The 25,281-nt window shown below is 42.2% G+C and overlaps 4 protein-coding genes and 1 non-coding gene across 9 annotated transcripts; 4 read left to right on the top strand and 1 right to left on the bottom strand.

The window, feature by feature from the left end:
- Positions 1 to 354: 354 nt before the first annotated feature.
- Positions 355 to 2,814, top strand: LOC135677565 (protein SCO1 homolog 1, mitochondrial-like). Its single transcript, XM_065189928.1, has 5 exons — positions 355 to 376; positions 708 to 755; positions 1,267 to 1,356; positions 1,479 to 1,611; positions 2,397 to 2,814. The coding sequence occupies exons 1-5, from the start codon at positions 355 to 357 to the stop codon at positions 2,503 to 2,505; spliced, it is 402 nt and encodes a 133-aa protein (XP_065046000.1). The 3' UTR covers positions 2,506 to 2,814.
- A 643-nt stretch (positions 2,815 to 3,457) lies between these two features.
- Positions 3,458 to 11,937, top strand: LOC135677159 (calcium-dependent protein kinase 15-like). Its single transcript, XM_065189142.1, has 8 exons — positions 3,458 to 4,426; positions 5,335 to 5,478; positions 5,569 to 5,721; positions 6,381 to 6,493; positions 6,566 to 6,742; positions 8,064 to 8,191; positions 8,276 to 8,375; positions 11,554 to 11,937. Exons 1-8 carry the CDS (start codon positions 3,727 to 3,729, stop codon positions 11,635 to 11,637), a joined length of 1,599 nt encoding a protein of 532 aa, XP_065045214.1. The 5' UTR covers positions 3,458 to 3,726; the 3' UTR covers positions 11,638 to 11,937.
- A 299-nt stretch (positions 11,938 to 12,236) lies between these two features.
- On the bottom strand, positions 12,237 to 14,974 carry LOC135581422 (probable protein ABIL1). Of its 3 annotated transcripts, none has more exons than XM_065189144.1 (9): positions 14,780 to 14,974; positions 14,364 to 14,446; positions 14,021 to 14,171; positions 13,851 to 13,950; positions 13,670 to 13,762; positions 13,477 to 13,564; positions 13,338 to 13,390; positions 13,166 to 13,263; positions 12,237 to 12,537 (listed from the first exon to the last, which is right to left on the bottom strand). In XM_065189144.1, exons 1-9 carry the CDS (start codon positions 14,864 to 14,866, stop codon positions 12,379 to 12,381), a joined length of 912 nt encoding a protein of 303 aa, XP_065045216.1. In that variant the 5' UTR covers positions 14,867 to 14,974; the 3' UTR covers positions 12,237 to 12,378. The 3 variants fall into 3 exon arrangements, with proteins under 3 accessions (XP_065045216.1, XP_065045215.1, XP_065045217.1); XM_065189143.1 differs by having other exon boundaries at positions 13,166 to 13,269; positions 14,780 to 14,973; XM_065189145.1 differs by having other exon boundaries at positions 12,399 to 12,537; positions 13,166 to 13,269; positions 13,354 to 13,390.
- Positions 14,975 to 15,930: 956 nt separating this feature from the next.
- On the top strand, positions 15,931 to 16,128 carry LOC135677949 (U2 spliceosomal RNA). The gene has a single exon (XR_010514781.1). It is a non-coding gene; the product is annotated as a U2 spliceosomal RNA (small nuclear RNA).
- Positions 16,129 to 19,099: 2,971 nt separating this feature from the next.
- Positions 19,100 to 24,376, top strand: LOC135581421 (S-type anion channel SLAH2-like). 3 transcript variants are annotated; one of them, XM_065189123.1, is made up of 6 exons: positions 19,100 to 19,350; positions 21,617 to 21,751; positions 21,839 to 22,381; positions 22,750 to 23,520; positions 23,609 to 23,640; positions 23,720 to 24,376. In XM_065189123.1, the coding sequence occupies exons 2-6, from the start codon at positions 21,626 to 21,628 to the stop codon at positions 24,042 to 24,044; spliced, it is 1,797 nt and encodes a 598-aa protein (XP_065045195.1). In that variant the 5' UTR covers positions 19,100 to 19,350; positions 21,617 to 21,625; the 3' UTR covers positions 24,045 to 24,376. The 3 variants fall into 3 exon arrangements, with proteins under 3 accessions (XP_065045195.1, XP_065045197.1, XP_065045196.1); XM_065189125.1 differs by lacking the exon at positions 19,100 to 19,350 and adding an exon at positions 19,836 to 20,430; XM_065189124.1 differs by lacking the exon at positions 19,100 to 19,350 and adding an exon at positions 20,723 to 21,475.
- The last annotated feature ends 905 nt before the right edge of the window (positions 24,377 to 25,281 follow it).

The raw sequence follows: 25,281 nt of genomic DNA, 5'->3' as shown, positions 1-25,281 counted from the left end.
GTCGAATTTCTAACGGCGGCTGGGGATATAAACGAGATCGGACTTGTATCATGTCTTAGCGTTTCCCATCGTCGCATATAGCGTTTAGGGTTTAAGGTAGGACTTGGAGTTCTTTGATTTTTAAGACGTGTGGAAATAGAAAACATTGACTGTTATAAAATTTCAAGATTTCCTTTCTGCTGACCGATCTTTCGTTAAGGTTTTGAGTCTCTTTTGGATTTTTAATCAACAGGGGATGCTTGGCTTGGTCATTAAGGTTGATTAGTTGCAAGCGTAGTTTGGGAAAAAAACTATCTGGTTTGCCTTTTTAAGCAGGTTTCAGATTGAAGGTTTGTTCAAAAGAGATAAAGGAAAATGAAGAACTTGAAACAAGATGGTAAAGCAATTGTGAAAAGACTTTGAGGCACTTTTGTGTTAAATAATTTTGATGTACGGGTGAGTTTGTCCTAATGCTTCTTGTGGCACCTCAACATGGTCTGCGTTAGCCCATTGATGAACTGTCATAATCCTTTAGTCATTGGAATTTCTTTGTTTATTCTTGATCGTTCTTTTCCATCCTAGAAATTTTGGTTATCTATTCACTCATTTTCTGTTCTGCAGTTTATATGTTGCATGTTTCTTGAACGTGTTGAACATTTCATTAAATTCAAACATGGAATATAAATTTACTTTCAGGTTCTTTTTCTAAAGCAATGAGCAGGATTAAGGGATTTCAAGCTTTTTTTGGCTCACTAATTCTTGGAAGATATACTCAGGTGATTATTACATATGCAGCTCTAATATTCAAATTTTTTTGTACTTTTGTTTATGTAGGCATGCAATCTCATTTTGAATGTGATTTAGGCAGTGAACTGAAGTATTGGCACGGTGCAGTGCAGTTGGTATGCAGCAATATTTGAATCAATGGCTGCCTTTCATTAAAGAGTAGTTTGAGTAACTTATATCATCCGATTTTGATAATGATGATAGTTTGGGGAAAGATTTTCTTGCTTCGTATATGGTCAGTGTTATTAATGTTTCAGTAGTAATTGTGAGACTGTTATTACTGTGATCTTACAAGAAAATCACATTATTATGCAAATTTCATAATAGAGCATCCTTTTCATCCATTGGCCTTTTCATGCACCATAGTTACTTGCATTTCTTTTGTACTCCTTGGATGCAGCATTCATGTTTTGGATAACTAGCCCCATTTCATATGATTGTTACTTTTATTTTCAAGATTTGGTCAATAGAATCCCTGATCACTAATATATTTTCTACCAGAAGCAAAGGCAGGGCTGGAAGTCGTACCTGTTTTCATAATGGTTGATCCTGAGAGAGATAATGTTGAACAAGTATGTGAATGTGTGAAAGGTATTTTATCTACATTCTTTGGTTCATACAAGTGGTTGGTAGCAAATTTTTTTGGTAGTCTAATATTAATAATGGATTAGATGTTATTCTTATAAGCTAGATTTCTTTGCTTTGGATTGCAGAATTTCACCCAGACTTAATAGGCTTGACTGGTACAGCAGATGAGATTAGACCAGTTGCTCATGCTTTTCGAGTCTATTACATGAAGATGGAGCAGGAGGGTTCTGACTACCTTGTCGACCACTCTATTGTTATGTACGTATTGCTGATAGAACCTTCTCAGGTGCAATTTATTTAACAGGTGTCATGCTGCATTTTTGTCGGAGACAAGCCAAGGTGCGAATACAGCGTATGAGGTTTACCGCTAATGTAGGATCTCAAGGGGATCAGTCGCCTTTGTATATAGAGGAGCTGTTCCCACGACGTGAAGACACTGGCATGGACAGGGTCACAGGGTACAATTGCCAACTGCATGGATATTCAAATTCTGCCTCTTGATTTTATTAATCATGATTGGCATTTAACTGCAAGTTATGATGGCTTTCATTATCATGAACAGGTATTGTTGGCTGATTCAACTATGAGCATTTTGAAAGTAGTTTCTTCCATGATCATTTCTGCCTCAACTTGAATGGTATTACCGAATCTTCCAAAACAAGTTACATGATGATGGCAGGACCATAAAAGAAGAGTTTGTGAATGGTCCTACATATGTCATAAATTTTATGGTCGTTTTGTCCATTCAGTATTAGCATGATTCATAGAGACATTTAATATAATCGCTTTTAGTGTGACCTTCTGTCTTGTATTTTGCAATTTCAAGACCCAGATATTTGAATGCATCTCTAGGTCTGCATCTTTACATATAAAATTCTGTTGGATTTTGATGCATACATGCTGATTACTCTGCTTGAAGTTGTATTGTTTACTGAAATCACTTCTTGTAGTGGGCTGAAGCTTGTAAGCTGTCATAGATCTTTTAAACATGTTCTGGCAATTAGATCCATTGTACTGATTTTTTTGTTCTGAACAGCTTGCAGGTGCTTGATGAACCCAAACATGGAGCTTGTCAAATTTTTTGGCAAGAATTATGATGCTGATGCACTTGCAGAAGGTGTGGTCAAAGAGATCAAAGCATGCACATGGTAGATACAAAGGCATTCTTTTTCCACATGCCAAGTGGGCATGTCGATTTTGCTATCCAAAACTCAACTTATTTGTGAATTAATCATTAATGCATTCATTCATGTGTTAGGCATCATAGTTCTACGGCAACCATGTTTCTCGGTGTGATTTTGAGTTGGTAATAAGCTGTAGGACTGTACAAAAGTATTGTTTCATAAGCATCCTCTTCTAACTCATACAGAGAGTTCGACCTCACATGCATAAGAGTATTCCCATCATGTATGTATCTTGGTTATTTAATAGTTAGAGGATCTATTGATCAGCTTGACAAAATCTACCTTAGTTGCATAAGTCGAAGCCGTCATGATCGAAGATGAGCTACTAAGCTATTTGATATCTCCGTTGATTGCATAGTATAATGTTTCGATCAAATATGTCACAATAGCGAATCTTTATTTTTTAAGAAATTATTGTATCAAATAATATGATACTCACACGTATAGAATAATCGACTAGGCACCGAGACATCCGAATGTCAAAGGCACCGGTGAAATATTGTTAATTCAAAGGAATTGGACATATTTATAATATTACGAAAAGCACTTATTACAATATCTTAAAGACCTGCCAGTTTAACTCGAATATATTATTAATACGGTGACGCGCTTTGCACGTGTGAGTGCGCCTCGTGTCCGAGCCCAACATGTTACTGATCTCCATCCGCGTCACGGGGATCCCCCAGCTCACCGACCCAGTTGTCGACGAAGCAACTTTGTCCGTGGCTAAATCGTAAACCGACCGAAACGGCGCTCCGATCTACCTACCTTGTGATTGGAGACTACGACGGCTCCGGAGTGGGGTCCCGGAAGGGATACGAGGGTAACCACTGGACAGGTAGGTTTTTGTGGGGCCCCGATCGAAGAAGCCCTCCCCGGTGCCTCGGCGAAGGCGCTCATCGCTCGGCGGACACTCGGTCCCCCGTGCTTCCCACTTTAGACATCAGCGTCTACCGACTACGGCCGGTCAACCCTCCTTCCCTGTTCCTTCGTCTGTCCCTTCTCCGTTTCATCGCCATCCCGGCTTCCCCTTCAGCATTAATTAATCCTCTTCTTCTCCCATTAATCCAAACCTAACCTAAACCAAACTGCTCTCGTCTCATCCCATCTCCTCTCTCTCTTTCCCCCCATCTAATTCGGACTCCATCCACGGGATAAGAGCGGAGAAGAGAGAGGAAGAAGAACCCCAATGGGCAGCCGCGCCTCCCGCCACCAGAAGGAGCCCCCTTCCCCCTCACCGGACCTCCCCACCCCTACCCGCCCCGACCCCGACCCCCCCGCCGCCGCCCCCGCCCCCGCCCCCGTCCCCGTCCCCCCGGCTGCTGCCGCCTCGCCCAAATCCCCCGCCCCCACCGTCCCTCGCCCGGTCCCCTCCGATGTCGGGCGCGTCCTCGGCCGGCCCATGGAGGACGTCCGCGCCACCTACAGCTTCGGCCGCGAGCTCGGTCGCGGCCAGTTCGGGGTCACCTACCTCGTCGTCCACCGCGAGACCGGGAAGCAGTTGGCCTGCAAGGCCATCGCCACCCGGAAGCTCGTCCGCCAGGACGACCTCGATGACGTCCGCCGCGAGATCCAGATCATGCACCACCTCACCGGCCACCGCAACATCGTGGAGCTCAAGGGAGCCTACGAGGATCGGCACTCGGTCAACCTCGTGATGGAGCTCTGCGAGGGCGGGGAGCTCTTCGACAGGATCATCGCCAAGGGCCATTACTCCGAGCGAGCGGCCGCCGCCCTCTGCCGAGAGATCGTCAGCGTTGTCCATGCCTGCCACTCCATGGGCGTGATGCACCGGGATCTTAAGCCAGAGAACTTCTTGTTCTTGAACAGGAGAGAGAATTCACCACTCAAGGCCACCGATTTCGGGCTCTCTGTCTTCTTCAAGCCCGGTAAGTTAATAACGTATCTCCCTTTCCGTTGATTTGCTAATAAGTCTGCAAGTGCCCATTTCGTCATCCTTCTTAGGTTCACAATAATTATTCGGAGCAGCTAATGAGCTATGCTTGGACTCAAACCAAAACGTACCAGCAGTCAACAAAGAATATTACATCAGAGAGTAATATTTTGAACATAAATTGATTACTTATTGTAGGAACAACTCGTTGTTTGTTGACATTAAAACTCTTATCCTAGCAATCATGATTTTGCTTGAGGAGACTTGATGTACTAATCTGATACTAATAGATGCAATGGAGTTTGAAATGGAAGGAAAATCATGCCAAACATATTCTTCAAGATACCTACCTATATATGTCCAGAGCCAAGTCTTTTCATTGTTCCTTGTGCTGGGGCATGAAACCGGCTGTTCAAGCACCCTTCTCTCACTCTTCACCATCCAATCAAACCTACCAATAGGTGGATCCAATATATTGGAAAGGGCAGCAGACAATGGATACTTTTGAGTGTATGTCTAAAAATGTAGTTATAGGAACATAATGTTTGATAAGTCTAAAAAGCTTTTGAGAAGATATGTAGCTGCCCAACTAAATTAACTTGTCCACTGTCACCTTGGCTTAGCGATGAGTCAGACTTCTTTATCGATTTAGCACACCTCTGTCCTGACCATAAATTTTGCGGTAGTAAACCGATACCCATTTTTTGTTGTATATTCAGTTCCTGTTTATACATGTTCTTCGGTGTGTTCTGTAAAAGAAAATCAAACATGTGAAATGATTCTTCATCCAAAGGAAATCCTACCGGATGTCTTTTCTGTTCTTAAGTATTCATGCATAATTGTGTTTTCTTTTAATAACAAAAGCTTCATACTTAGACCAGAAAAACCAATTGTGTTGTGCAGGAGAAATATTTAATGATCTTGTTGGAAGTGCATATTATGTTGCTCCCGAAGTTTTGCGGCGGCAGTATGGAGCAGAATCAGATATTTGGAGTGCTGGAGTGATACTGTACATCCTTCTTTCTGGTGTTCCTCCTTTTTGGGCAGGTTTGTTAATTATGAAGATAGATGAGCTTGAAAATTGTCATCTGAACTTGAGTATAATCAGTTGAAGAATATAATTTTTCGTTTATGCAGAGACTGAGGATGGTATATTTGATGCTATATTACATGGTTATATTGATTTCTCATCTGATCCTTGGCCTTCTATATCTCCTGGTGCAAAAGAACTGATCAAAAAGATGCTAAGAGCAGATCCTAAAGAACGACTTACCGCTGCTGAAATTCTGAGTAAGCTTTGACTTTTGTCCCATTAACAAACTGGGTTTCCATACCTAAAATTGCTTAGCTCCTGTACCGAATTTGTGCATAATGTTCCAGTTTAAGGTGACGGTCAATAAGATTGTTGCATTACAATGCCCCAAGTATGAGGTAATGATTGGTAAGGTGAATGCATTAGTTGTGCCGGTTATAAGGTCATATTCTATTAAAATTTGAAGTATTTCTTGGATAAATTGGTTGCTTTTAATTCATCACGGAGTTTGGTTTTAAATTTTATTTTTTATTCTTCAAAATTTTATGAACCCATATTCATTAGCTCCAAATAAGTGAAGGACGTACAATATTAGTGATATTGATTAAACTCTGTAAACATTTTTTTTCCATTAAGAGTCAACTGATGTTTAGTATTTCTGTTCAATTTGTTAACTTGATGATGACATATGCGACTAAGTAATTCTTTGAATGACGCGGCACATCTAAACTCAATCTATTCTGCCTTCACTTGTGGTTGCATGCATATTTGGATGTCTCTCCTACATCAAATCTTGACCTGGGTCATATTTACAGTGCCCAAACCAGACGAATATCTGCTTCCTATTCTTCTTATAAGTTATATCACTCGTCAGCAAAAATATTTCACTCGGTTTGACAATTGAAATTGTATGCAGACTATCCATGGATGAAAGAAGATGGTGCACCTGATAAGCCACTTGATCTTACAGTTATGAATAGAATGAAGCAGTTCAGAGCAATGAACAAGCTTAAGAAAGTGGCACTGAAGGTGAGGTGTCTTTGCATTTTCTTCTGGATCTATATGGATATTCTACACTGACCACAAGATATGGTTGCCCAGGTCATAGCAGAAAGTTTGTCAGAGGATGAAATTATGGGCTTGAAAGAGATGTTCAAATCAATTGACACTGACAATAGCGGGACTATAACTTTTGAAGAACTGAAAGCAGGCCTACCCAAATTGGGTAATTTGGGCATCAAGATTTCTGAATCTGAAGTTAGGCAGCTGATGGAGGCAGTATGTTTTTTACTTTATCTTTCCCTTGCAAAGGCACATTTGTTTTTCTGTTTAACTTCTTGTTTGATTATATTCTTGGACAATGGGCCCAAGTACTTAAGCAGATGCTCTGGCTTAAATTTGTGAATTTAACCATAAAAACAAGCTTTGATGGAGTTAATTCCTTAATGAGAGTTTTATTGAATTTAGTATAGAGACCAAAAATTAGTTAGCTGGCATTCGAAAAGATATGCCACATACCGTGATTTCACTCCAAAAAAACAATTGAAACTGGTGGATCAAGTCTTTTATTTGTGCCACTTGATCTGTCATCCATTTTACAAGAAAAGCAGCTGCTATTGCCAGAATTACTTAAAAGAATGTTGCCAGTCATCTGCTTTATGTTCCATCATGAGAATATTATAAGAACCATAGTGATATACAAGCTTTAATAAGAAATATTTGGAAATTTTCAAAGTTCAGTCACTATGAACATGTTTATTAGAACCTTCTTAAGCAAGGGATGATATCTTTACTCTTGTATAAGATGTTTTCCTAGCTAAGAGTGGTAACGAAAGCCAAAGTCTAAGATTGAAACAGAAAAAAAAATAATGTTTCTTTTGCCAACAATGGAGCGTATGCCTGGAAAATATTCATATGATGTCATGTTGCTCCATTTTGCCAATTCTTGAGAGACACTAGTTAAGCTAAACACATGTGACTCATAAATGAATGGGTTAGGTTCTGGTCTGAAAGAACTTAACCCAAATGTGGGTTGATTGTGAACAATCTGTTGTGGATCTGTCATAGTCGGATGGCAAGTATTCACAATCTCTTGCATTATGCATTTCCATCTGTCTTGATTATCAGCCATATTTCTATTTCTACAAGAGCAAAACTGAAATCAACAGCAATTTCTTTATTTCAAGGGGGATGAGTTCTTTTCTATCTTTAGGTTATGAGGCCTGCTACAAGATCATTTGTCTTCTGGTCAACTTTATGTCCATGGATGCTAAAAGACTTTAATACATTCCTCCATTAGTATGTGGGTCATCATATTCTTTCCGACTGCTGTCATCCAAGTCTTGTTTCATACCCACAGTGCAACATATCTTGTCTGAAAAATTACTTAGTATGCATGTGATGTAAGTAAACACTAAATCTCATGCCAGTTACTTGGCATGTTTTAGTTGCAGCACTCACTCATTCAACTCGAATGTTTTTGCAAGAAGCAAACATAACTTTCCTGTTATCAACTAACTGTTGTATTTATCTTAAAAATTGCTATTGCTCCATGATTTAAAGCACTATAGCACCTAATGTGACCTAATTTTCATGGCAGGCTGATGTAGATGGAAATGGAAGCATTGATTATATTGAATTTATAACGGCTACAATGCACATGAACAGAGTGGAAAGAGAAGATCACTTGTACAAGGCATTTGAGTATTTTGATGAAGACAAGAGCGGGTAACCTTGTCTTTACTTGATTGAAAGTTCTTCAATATTTAAATGCAAGTGAATAAGATTTATTTTCATCCTTCTCTTACCTAGGTACATCACTGTTGAGGAATTGGAGCAAGCTCTCAAGAAGTATAACATGGGTGATGAGAAAACAATAAAAGAGATAATTGCAGAAGTTGATACAGACAAGGTAAGTCTTTTCACATCCTTCTTTTCAGGAAGTAAAACTTCACTTCATGATCGAGCCTTTTTTACATTTTGATGGTGTCCAATGTGCATGGAGGTGTTGATGACTTTTAATCGTAATGCATACTATATTACCTTTAGGCACTTAGACTAAAAAAAGTAACACGTTTAGAATGTTGTCACATAATAAGACAGGATACCACGTCAAACTAGAAAAGAGCTGGTGACTATGTTACTTCCAATGCTGATCAGCAGGTCCACCATTTGGCCAGGATACTGATCAAGAATGAGTGGACGTGGTTTTACATGTAACCTTGTAGTGTCAATTGATGCCATGCTTCATCGTTTTCCTAGGCTCCGATCTCTGCTTAAATTTTCTGCTGAACTTTACAACTTGTTTGACTGAATGAGGATGAGTTCATCTCTATTGGTTTTAATCAGTCAATTGCAGATGGACCTGGAGCAAGAAGTTGATACTAAGTAAAATATTAGAAACATGTTTTTCCTTTAGGAGGCAGAATTTTGTTTGAGAATCATGGAAGGGTTTAGGAAGAATCACAGAAGGAATCAAATAGAAAAATAATTAAAAAATAGCATAATATACAAATAACTATGAGCAAAGATACCTGAAGATTGTTCCATCCAAGGATTATCACATCCAAGTTTTTTGAAGTTTTTTCTTTAAGTAAATAGAACTTCATTTGATAAAAAAACTGAGCAAGAGGGCTGGATGAGCTCTCTAAATCATCCAGGGTACAAAGCATTGAGAACCCAGAGGTTCTGCCAAAAGCAGCAAGCTGGTGAGCCTTGCTGTTAACTGTCCTGGGAATATAACAGATGCCGGACACATGAAGATTGAACATTAATAGGAGGATGTCTGAAACAACTGCTTGTAGCTGCCAGGGAGAGTGCTGGGAGCCATTGACAATGTGGACAATGGCTTGCACATCGGTTTGAAGCAGAAAGTTCCGCCAGCCCTCCACTTCAGCATGCCTAAGAGCTTCCACCATAGGAGCATTGTGGGCTTTTCAGACTGAGCAGCCAGCTGCAAGTGTTCTATCAGTAGGGGACTGTAGTATGAAGCAAATACATGCGTGTAAATCAGGTGAACGAAAAGATCCATCACACTTTAAAATATAGTCAGAACACCTTTCTCTAGTTGGAGAGATTTGAGGAATCAGGTTGGTTGTCCCCGTAGGCAGTGGATATGGGCTGAGTTTCATTCATAAGGGCTACAGCCCTGAAAACTAAGGTGGAAGGACTGACACAACGGTTGCGAAATCTGGCATGGTTCCTATTGAGCCAAAGGGACAAAAGAAAGTAGGAAATAAAACTGAGAATCCAGCTAGAAACAGGTTTCTCATACCCTTGACCTTCCTGCAGCCAGGAGCCCAATGACCATGAGTCAAAATGTTTGAATCTGATCCCTATGCTATTCTGGAGGAGGCTTCAAAAGGAGAGGGAAAAGGAGCAGTTAAGGAAAATATTAGTAGAATCCTCAAAGAGATGACAGACATAACATTTATTTGTTTGGTGGCTAAGGATGCAGGCAAGGAGATCAGAAGTTGGCAGACAATTTCAGCAAAGTTTCCAAAGAAAACCCTTCACTTTTGGGGAGATAGGAAGGTGCCATATCGCCTTCCAGCCATGTCAATCCCTTTTGTTAGGCTCATATTTGACGAACTGATAGGCGCCACTCGAGGAAAGAGAGTCCAATGGGTTGGGCTGCCAGATCCATGAGTCATCACTGGGCAGCCTAGCAATGTGAATCCTCAGATTCTTTCAACCAAAGAAGGGTTAAAAAGCAATTCAAGTTTCGTAAGGCTCCAGCAGTTTGAGTCCCACAGATCAGAAACATGGCAAAAAGATGTCATAACCCCTATAACCATTGTAGGCCAGAAACTAACAGAAATATTGTCGATCCAAGGATCAGTTCAGATGTTAGTGGTCCTCCCATCCCTTATCAATTTCCTAAATCCAAGTCTGATGTCCTTAGTGAGCAGATTGATGTTCCTCCTAGATCTGGACAGGGTGGAGGAATTAGAATGACACCAGGGGTGGAGGTCTTCATGTTTGGCTTTAAGGATGCGGACCCAAAACGAATCAGCATTATTGAGGATAGGCAGAATTGTGTTTGGTGCAGATGGATCTTTTAACTGTGAGTAGATCCCTCAGCCCAAGCCCGTCATAGTCCTTGGGCTTGGTGATGATTTCTCAGCTTATAAGATTCATCATAAAGGAGGAGGAATCAGAATTCCAAAAGAAATTCCTAACAATTCTGGTCATATGATTGAGGATGGAGTCAGAAAAGCAGCAGTTTAAGAGAAGGTGCGTAGGAATAGAGTTAATCACCAAATTGATTAATACCATTTTCTCCACTTGGGATAAAAGGCCTTTGTACCAGCCTTTGACTTTAGACAAAGCTTCACCCACCAAGATGTTTTGATGGGTTTGGGCAAGGTGACCTAAAGATAAAAAGAGCTTGAGTATTTAACGGGCCATGTCCCTTCCTTGATTCCAAGAGCACTGCAGATGGAGTGCTTGGAAGCGGGGGAGCAATTATTTGAAAAGTAAACGTTTGATTTGTGGAGATTGGCCTTAAGATTAGTGAGCTGCTGGAAGGTATTGAGGGTCTTTAAGTGTTTTTGAAGTTACTGGTGCGTAACTATGTAAATTACTGGTATTATCTGCATAGGGACATAGTATACTGGTAGTAGGTGTCCAATTTTCGCTGCACTGAATATCAATGGTAGGCGATCAGCAGTTACCTGTATCACGTTTCTATTATGTTTCTCGGAGTACTTATGGAACCTTGAGGGAAATGGATTATTAGAGCCCTTAGCATGTTAAGAGAGAAACAATAAATGGTGAATCTACAAAAGTGGAGGATAGGAGTTTGGACCCAAAACATGGGAGTTCTTATCTTCGTTTGGGGTTGTAGATGGCACATTTTAGAACTCAAAAGTTAGCTATTCCAGATTGCCTAACTTGTGTTTCTTTTTTCTGCTGTTTTAGTAAGGTGCTTGTTGCCATGCGGAATCATGAGAATTGATATCTTAATTAGTACTTTTCCCTGCAGAATGCCCATTAATATTATGTTCAGTTTCGGCTTAACTACTATTTCTATCATGGGTTTCAAGGATCAGAAGTAGTTGTCTTATGCTCGTCTTTGATAAATGCAGGATGGAAGAATTAATTACGATGAGTTTGTAACTATGATGAGAAAAGACAGTTCAGAGGCCATTCAGACCAGGCGGCGTAAGTAAGACTTTTGTTGATACGGTGATTACAAAGCTTGTGTGTTCACTATTTGTGGAAGAAAGGCAGGTCAGGAGTTGCATTCATCTGCGGAAGGATCTCAGTTTCTAGTAGAGAGGAGTTTGGTCTCTGGAGGATAAATATAGTCATACGGTTGCAGCTTGAAATATTTAGAGCCATGTGCAGATCGAGTGTAATAGATTCCTCAGCAGGAGAGCGTTTCATGCATTTTGTACAACGAACAGTCCTGTCCTGTTGATGGATCTGCAACTGCAATCGAGCTCCTCCCATTTTGGCCTTCGTCAGAATTGATCGAATTGGTTGTTCTTGGATGATGAATGGAATTCTTGGTATCAGGAAAGAACGATCTGCCAACCCAACTGTGAGTAGCAGTTTTCAAGTCTCTTTCCATGTTTCCTTCTTTATACACGCATGGTATTGGTATTTAAAGAGTACAGTCGGTCGATCTGAAATGTCATCACATGGTCAACGCCCTTCTAGTTCGATCTTCTAGAAAGATCTATTGAGTAAAAAGGTAGAAAAACTAAACCCATTTGCTTGAAACCCAAACCCGATTTGTGTTGACCACAAACTCAGAGCTACTAACTTCCACATCGAAATTGTACGGCCTGACATCATATTCCAACAATTTCTAGTTAGTCGGTGGGGTACATTCCACAAATGAAAGATAATTAGGGTAATACATTTATACTGAATGCTTCACCATAAGAAAACTGGGAAATCCGTCATCAGATGGAGATCTTTCTTGCTTTCAAGGTTTTGTTCTTGGTGAACAATGTTGAAAGCAGGCTCTTACCGTGCTGCGGCAGCGGCTTACAGATCTCACGTCTACTAGGATTATCAAAGGATCGGAATGCTGATATAGGTTTTGAATCCTCCAAAGGACCCTGCCAAGCAACAATCCATCACTTCTTAGATCTAGGCACAGAAATAGCTCAGATAGTAGTTCTACAGAAAAAGCACAAAACAACAATGACATTATCAAGCTACATCTCATTCCTAGGCATTTGGTATTGTCTCAAGGAATAGTTTGATGCAGTTAAACCAAATTCTTCGACTCACTTGATAATTCAGTAAATTTACAAAGACAAGTTTGATTGTATTATCTTTAACACGGAATGCACATGAACCTTGGTTTTTCTTCTTCTTCAAGCGATACACCTATTAATATGGTCACATCTTGCATAAGACTTGAAACATGTTCTATCATCAGTTTAAGTACACATTACTTTCGTGACTTTTTGTTGACACAAGAACTTCTGAAATTATTCATCAAGGGATAACAATTGAGCTAACATATATACTGTATCTGATAACTTGATGTGGATGGAAATTAATCTCTTTAGGATAATAGAACCTACCGGTCAGTACAGATATCCCAAGTATTTGGGGTTTTAGTGTGGGGTTTTAGTGTGACCCTGATGATTATACCTATTGGATCTTTAAGATTATGAGATAAGATTTCTTCCAAGTCACAGATTGAATCTATAAGACTATGGTTGATGTGAAACTTACCAGCAAATTAAATTTGTTTGAGATCATATAGGAAGTCCCATTTCCACTAGCTGTCCGGAGAAGAAGACTCGATAAGGGCTGTGACGTAGCAGGCTCTTCTGCAACTAAATTTTACATGACCTCGTGATCAAAAAAATTAGCTTCAAGAATTATCATCAAAGAAAGAACATACCTAAAAGATGGAAGACCTGAGAATCTATTTTAGAAGACTTAGCATCTCCAGTGCTGCACACATAGCAAATTACAGAACATGTCCTTGGAAACCAGTAATAAAAGGAGCTTATTAGAGAAAAAGGTTTCCAGAAGCTTGCCATGGTGCTGGGAGAGGAGGAGCTTCATTTTGTGCAGAATTAGCTTCTGAAGCTAGATGCCAGGAAAGAGTTTTTGATCCAGGTTTTCCTTTATCATCAACAGAAACAGAAGGGTATCATTTGGCATCAACATGTAATACACATGTAAACATAGCAAGAACAAGGATACATCAGATGCATAATAATTACAGACCTGGAGCTTGAGAATGAGGTCTCGCCTTACATGGATTTGCATTGCCGCCTGCTGGCCACTGTGAGCTACTCTGCAAGCTTCTACGGCCAGAATCTGACTCGGGTGATTAAACATAAGGGTTACACACATGATCTTCACCATTCCATAAGAGACAAGCAAACATTACTACGTCGATTCATACTTGGTAGACTGTAATGCTTGTGATGTCTCGAGATTCTCCCCGTCATCTGAAGCTTACCAAGACCTTCTGTATCGCCATAAGCTTGGCAAGCAAAAGCTCGCTGAGATGAAAACAGGAAGAATTAACTCTGCACATGTTAAAGCGCTACCGATTCATCAGACAATGCGTACCTGATTCAAACATGAAATCTTCATCTCCATGGTCGATACGTCCAGCATTTGTTGTTCGAACAGGTCGGTCAGTCTGTAGGCAACCGTGCCAAGATGATCTACAGCGTTCACAAGGGCTCGCCCAGCATAATTCTTTAGATTATCCAATACCCTAAAATCCCAAAGATAAATATGACAATCTGCATTTAGAACTATAAATTTTAATTATGATGTCCCCCAAATTAACTATGCAAGCAAGCAATCGTTGCGGTATTTGTTCTTTCACTATGGGGGCTAAAACGAATGATAGAGAGACAATTGTAATCGGTCATGCAGAAGATTTTGTTGGGGAAATAAACCTTACGTCTGTTTCTGCTCATTGTGGAGGTAAGACTTTTCACAGTACTCCGCAGCAGAGTAGAGTTGAGGTCTCAGGTTCTTGAGTTCCTGCGCAGAGTCAGTAGCGGATTACATCCACATCACAGCTGTTATCTCGACTCGAAGCACCACAAGAAGTCAGCAGATTACGCCCTATCCTTTAGTCCATTCCATCACCGGAGGAGCAGAAAAACTCGGGAACGAAAAAGGAGGAATTTTTCGCGACGCCCAACACAAATTACCGCAGTCCTCGAGTCGCACAAAAACAAACACTCACGGAAACCGACTCATGAGGGTGAAGTAGGTGCAGAAAACCCTAGCAAGAAACAAACGATGAGAGGAGCGGATCCGATCCGGAGGCGGACGCAAAGGAAGCGAAAGGAGAGAAGGGCCGGGGAAGACCTGCAGAGACTTGACGAAGCTCTTGCTCCTCTCCACGGAGGCCTCGTCGAACGTCATGGCCCCGCTCTCCGGCTGCCACTGCTGCATCTTCCTCCTCCAACGAGTCCTCCACGCCAAGGGGATCCAGCCAAAGGAGCCGAGCGAAAAAGACAGTGGGAGTAGTTCGGCTATTAAAAATCTCGTCCTTCCTTTAAGGTCGAGGAGAGAAGGCGTTAAAGAGGGGAGCGGCGGGTGGCGTGTGGGAATTGAAGTCGAAGCAATCCCGGGAAACGGGTTGTAAAGCGCACGATGATCACCGTTCATCGTCCTCAAGAGCCGTGCTGGCGCGGATCGTAAAGCCGAGGCACACGGATACGTTATTCCCGCTAGCTTTCGTCTAATAACTAGAATTAATTATAATTAAAAGGATTATGTTGACGAATCCAACAGTAGACTAAATTATGGTTCCATGAGAGGCATCATTAACCAACTTACGTATGAGATGACCATTTAGTAATGAATGCACTGAAGAGATAAAACTTCCGAGCAGAAACATCGGAGCAATAGTTTCACGATAATACTAGTTTGGCAGGCTACAGAAGCACTAATCACGACACACGTCTCCTTGTCATCCAGCAAACTCCAGCTGGAACAATGGCCCCATGGAAGGAGAGAGAGAGAGAGAGACCACGAACTCAAGTTATCCATTTCTTGGTAAGCTGTCGAATCTTTTTGTTCTTCATAGGCCACAAACACAAGCTTCGTTGCTTCTCCGACAACCTGTATTGTTGACAGAGTCTTGGAATCAAGACACGAAATTAGTAGAAAGATTGTTCATATAAACATAACATGAAGAAGATCTGGACATAGGATCATTCGTTCTGTACCATTGTATATATTTGATCGATATAATTCATCGTTCAAAGATAAGTTTATAGATGACATATGGGCTTAATTTATATTCATAATAGGGTTTAGTGAGTGATGATAGTTGCCATATAATTTCAAGATGGTTGAGATTAATCATCATGATGTGATGTGAGGTTTTCTCCTCCCCCGTGAAGAAAAGCTGGGAGCTAACACACTGACGAAATAGTCCCACATCGCTTTAGCTCTGGCCTCGGTTGGGATGAGAGCGCTATAAGAGATGGGGCGGTGCCGGCTGAGAACTCATACCTTTCTCGGCCTTTTGGCTAAGATCAAGTGTAGTATCTGTTCTTATCAGTTTAATATCTGATACGTGGGTCATCGATCCACTATGATATTAAATTAATTTCTTTTTGGGGGAGGGTCGACTACAGTGGCTTGCCACTGGGGCCCTCGCGCGTCGCCTCTGCGTTGCACTGCTGCAGGGGCCCGGCGCACCACGACCAACACGTATTCCCAAACATTCCTACCCGGTTGTGAATGGCTCTACGAACCGTGGAAATTATATTTTTATGTGGATAATAGGTTTCTATTAGGAGAAAATAAAATGAATAGGAATGTCTTGAGTTGTGACCCAACTCATTGCGTACGATGAGATTGGGGAAACCATTGGAACACGATGTTTGAGTGTAAAATGTGCAAATATTATTAGGGGACACGATCGTTTCCTCATCCCAAGGATCAACGATGCAAAATTGGAGAGGCCAGTCTCACCCACTCTTCTCCTGCATGCAGTCTTCTTTTCGTATACACACCAGGATCGGTGGCATAAGTAGGTCGAAGACTTGCATCGTCGTCGTCGTCATCTATGTGTGTTGGACCACCGGGCACGACGAGCAGGAGTAAGTCTGTCTCCCATTAACCAAAAGAACGGGCTAAGTGACGAGGCCACTGTGCCGCGTAACTCCGTACTCTCCTTTGCGGAAAGCGAGAGAGTCATCAACGGCTCGGCCAAAACGCAAGTGGAACAGATCCACCGTGGGTCCCGCGGCTGGCCTACGTATCGAGATGCTATTGGTCGGCTCAGTCGACGCCTGGTATTTGCGTCCATCCACGTCATTTACATCATTTCATCGGGTTTAGAAAGAGAGTACAGGACAGGTAGCTGAAGGATACGTCGCAACTTCGATTACGACTTAAGTGGGCGAGTGTTTGGGTGCGTACGTGCTTTGATGATGGATCCACGTTTTATTTTGCACGTAGTACACTGCTAATGATAGATGAGCATTAATGATAATTATAGAATAATAATAATAATGATGATAAGTGGACAAGTGACATTGGTACGTGTTTGGTGTTCTGCTGCTAAAGCCCGCAATAAAAGCTTCAGGACCACAAATCATTGGATTAATCCTCCATCTCGATCATATCAAATCATCTTCCTAAGAATTCTCATACCTCTTGAGAAGAGCAGTCACGAACGAAAAATCATCTTTTCAAAATTGTTATCTCTGGAGAGTCGAAGGCCTGCATAAGCCTCAGTCTTCAAGTGTTAAGGTCAATAATTGCATCCATAATTCAAGCTATCATGTCAGTTAATGGGGTTAATGATTTCAAGTGATGGATACTTTTCCATGGTCTTCATCTTTGTAGATATTTAGGTAATTAAAAAGATAAGACTATTTGCTTATAAAGTTCTCCTATTGTATAGGGAAAATATACTTTGATTTTATTTGAGAAATCGAAAATGTTTTTCTTCAAGCTCATCGAGTTGTGGCTTCGAGTCAAGAAAGAAGAAGTCGTTGAGCACAATTACAAATAGGATTTATTGGAGCATACTATGATCTACATGCTCATGTTTTTAGAATAAAGAGATAAATTAAAAGTTGATTTGAAATAAGAATACAAACTATAGTGTTCAAGAATATTCATTCATCTATCTTAATCACTATTTAATTAAAAAAAATTTCACTGTCACCAATAAAATATTTTTTTAATGATATTCTTGAAAAAGTCTTTTTTTATTTTTTTCATTTGTTATCTTTATTTTTTTTCTAATATCCTAAATATTTTTCACATGGGAGATGAAAATAATGGACCTCGTGTAAGGGAAAGAGACGACAACAATGGGTTGAAAGTGGTAGAACATCTCACGATAGGATAAAAATGGCTACGATGAAATGAAAGTTACTCAGTTGAAATGACGAGACGGATATAGCAATGGCAGAAGCACCCACAACGAGATAAAAATGATGAGACTTTGTGATAGAATAAAGACGATCATGACAGGACGAAAGGGAGGTAGCCTTATCCAACACAGTCGATAATGGAATAAAAAATGACAATGAAGAGCATTTAGAGTATTAGAGGAAAATAAATATATCAAATGAAAAAACAAAAAATAGAGACATCATAAAAAAAAAAGAGATTTTTTAGAAAAACCATCCAATTATATTTATATATAATCAATCACACGTTAATTAATCTCTTGGTCTTTCTTGTTTTCGTCGTCATTTTTTCTTATAGTTTTGAAATCTTTCCATAACCCTAATGCACGAAAACATGCACTGTGCAACTCCTCCAGGTCTCTCTCTCTCTCTCTCTCTCTCTCTCTTCCATTAACGCATATTTCGCACTACGCACATAACAAAGTGCACGTCGATCGCCTCCTCGAGACTTTTGGGAACAATACAAACTTAAAACAGTGAGCCTTTCTAGAAGTTGGACTATATATATATGCAGTCGACCAAATCATCATTAATCCCAAAACTCTTCAAGGACTTTGACTAACATCACGTTTGGGGCCATGCAGCAGCAAGCAAGCTTGTGAGCTTCAACGTTTTGTTCACTTCATCTTAATCATTTAACCTAATCGATGAGTGTTGTTTCCAATGTACCAGTAAATATATCATAAATATTCCTCAACCACATCATGCTGCTGCGCAAATAGATTGCTGCGATTGGAGCTTTACAATCGCGGCCTAACACTGTCGTAAAGAGAGATCCATGGAGGCAACACATGGTTGGCGAAGCTCACCACTTGTTGCCCATGCCACATCTTTGCTGGCCTCCATCTCCATGAGAGAGAGAGAGAGAGAGAGAGAGAGAGAGCTCTCACAAAGCAGTCATATAAAACTGTTTTATGGATCCTTCATTCCGTAACCTGACCTTAATGGCTACCCACTTAGTCCTCTCACCTTTTAATGCTTTTACGTCCATTACTACTGCTACGAACGAACTCGGTCGCTCTCGCCACCATGCCAGATTACTACAGCCAGGAAGCAAACCGGCCGTCTGACACAGACCCGCACTCCATCCCTCAACTTTTGACGTCAATTTGGGCTCGCGCGTCCACCATGCTATTCGAAAAGCATTCCTCTTCCACTCACTTTTCTGCACGGAGTTGCTGGGTGCGCCCGTGGTGTGGAGCTTTATCTCTTTATCTGCACCCTCCTACAAGAACCAACGTTCATCTTCCCTGACCTTGGAACGACGCCGACCGAGCTCTCCGCATGGAACAATATTAGTTCTTCCCGTCTAATTCCAAGTACACCGTCGTCAGCATCCTCGTCTTAGTACTGCAGGTTTGAAACCCAAGCTCGCTCGATCGCTGCAATCGCACTGCCATTGCTGTAGCTGCGGGTTTCTTTGACATTACCTTCGTCCCGCGGTCGTCTCCGAGGTCCTCACTCCACACTACCTTTCTTCGGCGTCTCTCGAAACCGGTATGCAATGTCTGAACATGGAATTAAGTCGTGCATGTTTCTCGTTGATAACGTCATTTTTGCCTGGTTCGGTCGAGATAGAGACAAAGTCAGGAACGTAGGTTTGTAGATGTGGGAAAGCATCTTCGAACTCGCATTCTCATGCTTGGTTTTGATTAGATCATTGTCAATGCGTTTGGCAAAAGATAAACTGGCATCCGGAACTGGCCGCGCCCATGCAACCAGTGTCAAAGCTCGAGATCGAGCAGATGCGTGCCCGTATAGCAGATTGTATGTAGTCTTTTTATTTTTTTCTCTCGTGTTCTAAATGATTGTTTGGTTGGATTTTTAGAGGAAAGTATTTTGTTGATCATATGTCATATATGACTCTGCACGATTCATCGTATGATGGCATGAATGATTTGTTCCACGTCTATTTAGAGGGGAATTGATTAAGGAAAACGATGTAATTAGCAGCCCGGGATGCTCGTTGGTCTGGCGACAATGCATGTGACTTGTGGCTTGGCAGATGTGTGAGTCACCCCTTCATAAATTCCCCAAGTACTGATTGCGTCTTTGCCGTTTAGTTCGATGGAATCGTCGCTGAAACGTTTCATGCCGACCTTGTACGTGGGACATACGCCTATCGATCGAGTTGTCAAGCCGGTGAGGTCATCATCCTTGGCAGCTTTCAGGGGCGATGCACGCCACTGATGTAGCAGAGTCCAGAAGAGCCAGCGCCACGTTGGTTGACGTACATGCCAAATGGCAAGAATAAGTCATGTCCGTCTTGCTAATCATCCACACCTTTATCATTGTCCCCATCATTTTGGGACTGTTAACTGATAATAATGGCTACCAGATTCCTGGAACAGCCAGACGCGGTCTCGCCAGACATGGCCTGCTCGCTTGTCTTTAAAGCCAAACCACAAGCAAGAAGAAGGTCTTGCAATGTGAGAGGTTGGCTCCGAGCTGGTAGTCTCCCCCCCGTCTTTTAATTCGAGAGCTGCTGATTTAACAGCCAGCTTTGGAGATTTCCGGGTAGCATTACTTGCGTTCCTCTCTCGAAAACAAGGCAAATCAATCACTTAGGTTTACTCGGTGAGTACAGCTACTTTTGATTTGGCTTCCTTCCATAAACATATATCTGAGCTTTGGTTCGATTCCTCGCTTTTCATGCTCGGGAAACTGATGCTGGTCAATTTAGTATCGGTAGAGCGTTCGATGACATGAGTGACACGATTCGATCGATAAGCTCGATCGGCACGCTTCCCCGTGACTGTGATAGGCGACAATGATGGGCCCCGTGATGGGTCCCACGCGTGTTAGACACGGACTCGTGGCGTCCGTGAAGAACGTGCGCCGAGTGCTGAAACCTCAGTGCCCAACGATGGGATGACCGACGTCGGGAGTACCGGCCCCATGCACCGGGACCGACGCAGGATGGATAACTCGAGGTGAGGAGGACGGTTTTGGTGGATCGATCGATCGATCGGATCGGATCCACGATCTTGTTGTCATGACTTCTGATCACTCACGTGCATGGAGAGATCACACGCGGACCGATCCGCAAAAGTTTCTCCATGTCCAGCGGTCGACGGTCGACTTGCGGAAGGTAGGTCGTCCTTCCGTGTCGACGAAGGTGGCAGCACGTGCTGTCGGACATCAGCTGGCCCATGGCGGTCAAAGCAGCCGTGGAGTTCTTTTGACGACTGTGGCGGCCAGTGTCCCGCGCATTCTTCCCCTGGTCGATGCTCTGCTCCACCCGCCGAGCCCTAGAATAATACGGAACTGATCAACGATGTACGCCGCGAGCTTCTGCGAGTCCGCGCCTTTCTGCTCGCTTTCTTTCATCGCTTAAACAAATCAAAGTTGCGTTTCCGTCAAGAAACCGCAGAGCGATGGCGACAGGGGAAGCTCCGCGAGGGTTCCAGAGATAATATCTCGCCGTTAGGCCGCTATATTCTGCTCCGTCGCTGCCATACCAGCAGTGTTCCTTTTCTCCTTTTCCTCTTCCTCGTCTTCTTTCCACCCTAGTCAAGTGGTTGTTAGGGTTGTTGTCATCTCATCTTCCCCGTCGGTATATACCAAGAAAAGCCGCCCTCGTTCATTGTGCTTCCTTTTCCGGCCCAAGCTTTGTTATTAGGTAACTTGGCAGTGCACATATTGTTATGATATCTGATGTAGTTTAACGTCTGCTACGTATGATCTTTTAGTAGTAGTAGTAGTAGTAGTAGTATTAGTAGCAGTAATAGCTGTTTGAATCTGCTGAGCTGATGATGTGCAGTTGGTTCCGATGGAGCAAGTTTCCTGTGATGAACTTCCATCTCTTCTCAAGTGTGCTGCATCCGAAAAGGTTGCTGGCTTCGACAGTGTTGCGTGTGGCATTACCGGTCCGCAGGGAGAGACAACAGCGGGCAAAGTACGTTGTCAGCTGTTCTGTGTGGTTCTGTTGATTTTGTATACGGATTTGTGATGAAGCTTAGAAATCTGTGTGCTCTTGTGTCAGGGATCCGAAGACGCGTGCTGTCATCTTCCTGCCACTGTGATCAGCATTCCTCCGGTAAGATCAGCAGCACAGGAAGGCAGCAATCTGTCATACGCTCTTTCTGTAAGCCTTCCGGCCTCTCCTTCCGGATTCCATATCCTGCAAGCTAACCAAATGGGATCCGGAGCAAGTGAGACGGCTCAACCTGCTCGATCTGCTACTCCCACTGCTGCCGAGTCGGAGCAACCTAAACAGGGGAAGTCCTTCTCTCAGCCTATTCTGCCGGTAAGTTCCAATGGGAAGGTGATGGCAAATGGTAGAGTCGTTGCTGATCCACTTGAGAAGAGTCGAAGGATGTCAGGGAATGATAACCAGAGGGACAAACGCTTCGATTCATTCAAGACATGGTCTGGAAGACTGGAGAGGCAGTTGTCCAACTTGCGTGGGAAACCACAAGAACCCGACGACGAGGCTAATGACTCCAGCATTATCGAAGTCGAGCCTGTGCCCGCAGTAGATCGCTACTTCGATGCTTTGGAAGGACCTGAACTGGACACTCTTAGGGTATTCAATCTTCATCCCTCTATCTCATGATTACAAGAGCCATCATTCATATCGTCTTCATCCCTCTATAGAAGATTTAGTTACAGATCGATGTGTAATCTAAATCCGAGGAACCTCAACGTAAGGAGTTATGCAGGATGTTGAGTAGCTCGCATCCTGAGAGGAAGGCATGCTAGCAATGCACATCAAACACTTTTGTAGGACTTCCTAATGCCTGATGTTTCTACTGTTAGTCGCCGAGGTTCGAGATGAACCTCAAGCGACACGCTCGATTCTTCCTCGATCTTCTTCTTCTTCTTCTTCTTCTTCTTCTTCTTCTTCTGTTTCGGTGCTTCTTGTGGCATACTGAACACCTCTGTTTCGTGCAGGTATCGGAGGTGTCGGTGCTTCCCGAGGACAAGAAATGGCCTTTCCTCCTCCGGTTTCCCATATCTTCCTTCGGTATGTGCCTCGGTTTGAGCACCCAAGCCATCCTATGGAAGGCATTGGCCACATCGCCGTCGGTGAGCTTCTTGAACGTGAGCCTGACCGTCAATCTCGTCCTCTGGTGCATCTCGCTGGTGCTGATGAGCACCGTGTCCCTCATCTACGCCCTAAAGGTCATCTTCTACTTCGAAGCGGTCAGACGAGAGTACTACCACCCTGTCCGAGTCAACTTCTTCTTTGCTCCTTGGATCGCCTGCCTGTTCTTGGTGCAGGGCGTGCCGCCGTCGGTGACGGAGACGCCGCCTGCTGCTGTCTGGTACGCCCTCATGGTTCCCATCTTCTGCCTCGAGCTCAAGATCTATGGGCAGTGGATGTCGGGAGGCCAACGCAGGCTGTCCAAGGTGGCCAACCCTTCCAACCATTTGTCCATCGTAGGGAACTTCGTCGGCGCGTTGGTGGGCGCCTCCCTGGGGCTCAAAGAAGGTCCCATCTTCTTCTTCGCCGTTGGATTGGCACACTACACGGTCCTATTTGTTACCCTGTACCAGAGGCTTCCTACCAACAAGACCCTCCCCAAGGAGCTGCACCCTGTTTTCTTCCTGTTCGTTGCTGCGCCCAGTGTCGCTTGCATGGCTTGGGCAAGGATCAACGGTGACTTCGATTACGGCTCCAGGATTGCTTACTTCGTTGCCTTCTTCCTCTACGTCTCTCTCGTGAGTCATCATCTCTCCATCACCTTCCGTTTCTTTGCTGAGTTTGGTGTTGCTAATCACTCGCACGAATTTGGTGTTCTTTTTGCAGGCTGTGAGGATCAATTTTTTCCGTGGCTTTAGGTGATGATTTGTTCTTCCATCGGAGAAGATGCTCTGCTTCTTCTGCTGCTGTGACTGACTCTGTCCATTGATTTGGCAGGTTCTCGCTGGCTTGGTGGGCGTATACTTTCCCAATGACTGGCTTCTCGATTGCAACCATCAAGTATTCGATGGAAATTACCAATGCGTTCACCCAGGCACTCTCTGTAGGCTTCTCTGCCATCTCCACCTTCACCGTCACAGCCCTGCTCGTTTCCACCATCATTCATGCCTTTGTCCTCCGCGACCTCTTCCCCAACGACATCTCCATCGCCATCACCCAGAAAAGGCCAAAGTTCAGCAAGTTCATTGCCCATCTGAGATCCATTAACTCAGACACGAAGGAAATGGAGGCATCGGTTTCCAAAGATAACCTGGAAGTCTGAATGCTTCCCCCGCCCCACTTCTTCCTTCAGGGTATCAACCAAATCTAATGCCAAGGCCAGTCATTCAAGAAGAGAATGCTGATCCCAGGAAATGGTTCGGCATTTCATCAGGTGGTCTGGAGGACAGACTGCATCACATATAAATGGGCTGTCGTGGACTTATGTATGTAACTCGAGTGAATAAAGAAAAATGATGCTACAGACACAAATCATCACTATAAGTGAATTCAAGTGCTTCTCATTTGCAGCTCTTCTATAAATGATGTCGATGAAGAAACTCCGCAAGATTTAATTTGGGTGAATTAAAATGCAGTACGATCTTTATGTTTCCACGAGTATGATATCTTGTTAAACAATATTTTGTTTAATACATTGGATATTGATATAGAAAATTTAGCACAGTTGACATGGAGTCATCATGTGTCATTCAAGTCATCGTTCGTTTCGTCCGTTGTACAAAGATTCAAAGTAAAAAAATAATTTATTAACAAAGATAATCATAAATTTTCTTGATAATTTTAAATTTTATGTTCTCAAAAAAAAGATAATCATAAACTCCTCTTTATTTATAATAAGAAAAGACATTGCAAACTTCATTTATTTTTTTAAGGTATAAAAATACATCATAAATAGAAAAAAAATATTTTTTTTTCTTGAATTATTTAAGCTCATATTTGAAAATGTCATAGTACTAACTTAAATTTCGGATGGATCAAATCAAAAAAAATTTCTTGACCCTGGTTTACATACAGGTGGCATATCGAAAGCACAATACTTTCACATCGAGAGTGTAATATTTTTATCTCGAAAACTCTATACCTCCACCTCCGATTCGGATTCATCATGAAGCTACTTCTCAGTCAATATTGAAGTCACCTCAAATCTATCTTAGAGATACTTCAGATAATCATATATACATATGGATCAACCAAGATGTTAATGATATTTTTTCATAACAAATACCTATGAGGTTATCTTTTACCCAATATTTGATTTGGCTGTAAATTTGTCTGAATGTATATACCCATTTTTTTTTAGTTTTATGAATGCCAAACTTTTTGGTCGTGGACTATATGCATGAAGAGTCATTAGTCATAACTAATGATATAAGATCATATGATATGAATGAAAAGGAGGTCTAACTAACGAGCGAATAAAAAGCCTAACCTCACGTTAGGCTTAATTTTCAACGCAAGTGAAGACAAAACACAATATTTGTTTAGAGACGAGAAGAGCA

The sequence above is a fragment of the Musa acuminata genome, chromosome BXJ1-6, assembly GCF_036884655.1.
Source record: "Musa acuminata AAA Group cultivar baxijiao chromosome BXJ1-6, Cavendish_Baxijiao_AAA, whole genome shotgun sequence".
Lineage (NCBI taxonomy): Eukaryota > Viridiplantae > Streptophyta > Magnoliopsida > Zingiberales > Musaceae > Musa > Musa acuminata.
Note: the sequence above shows the minus strand (reverse complement) of the source record. Positions and strands in the feature narration are given on the sequence as shown.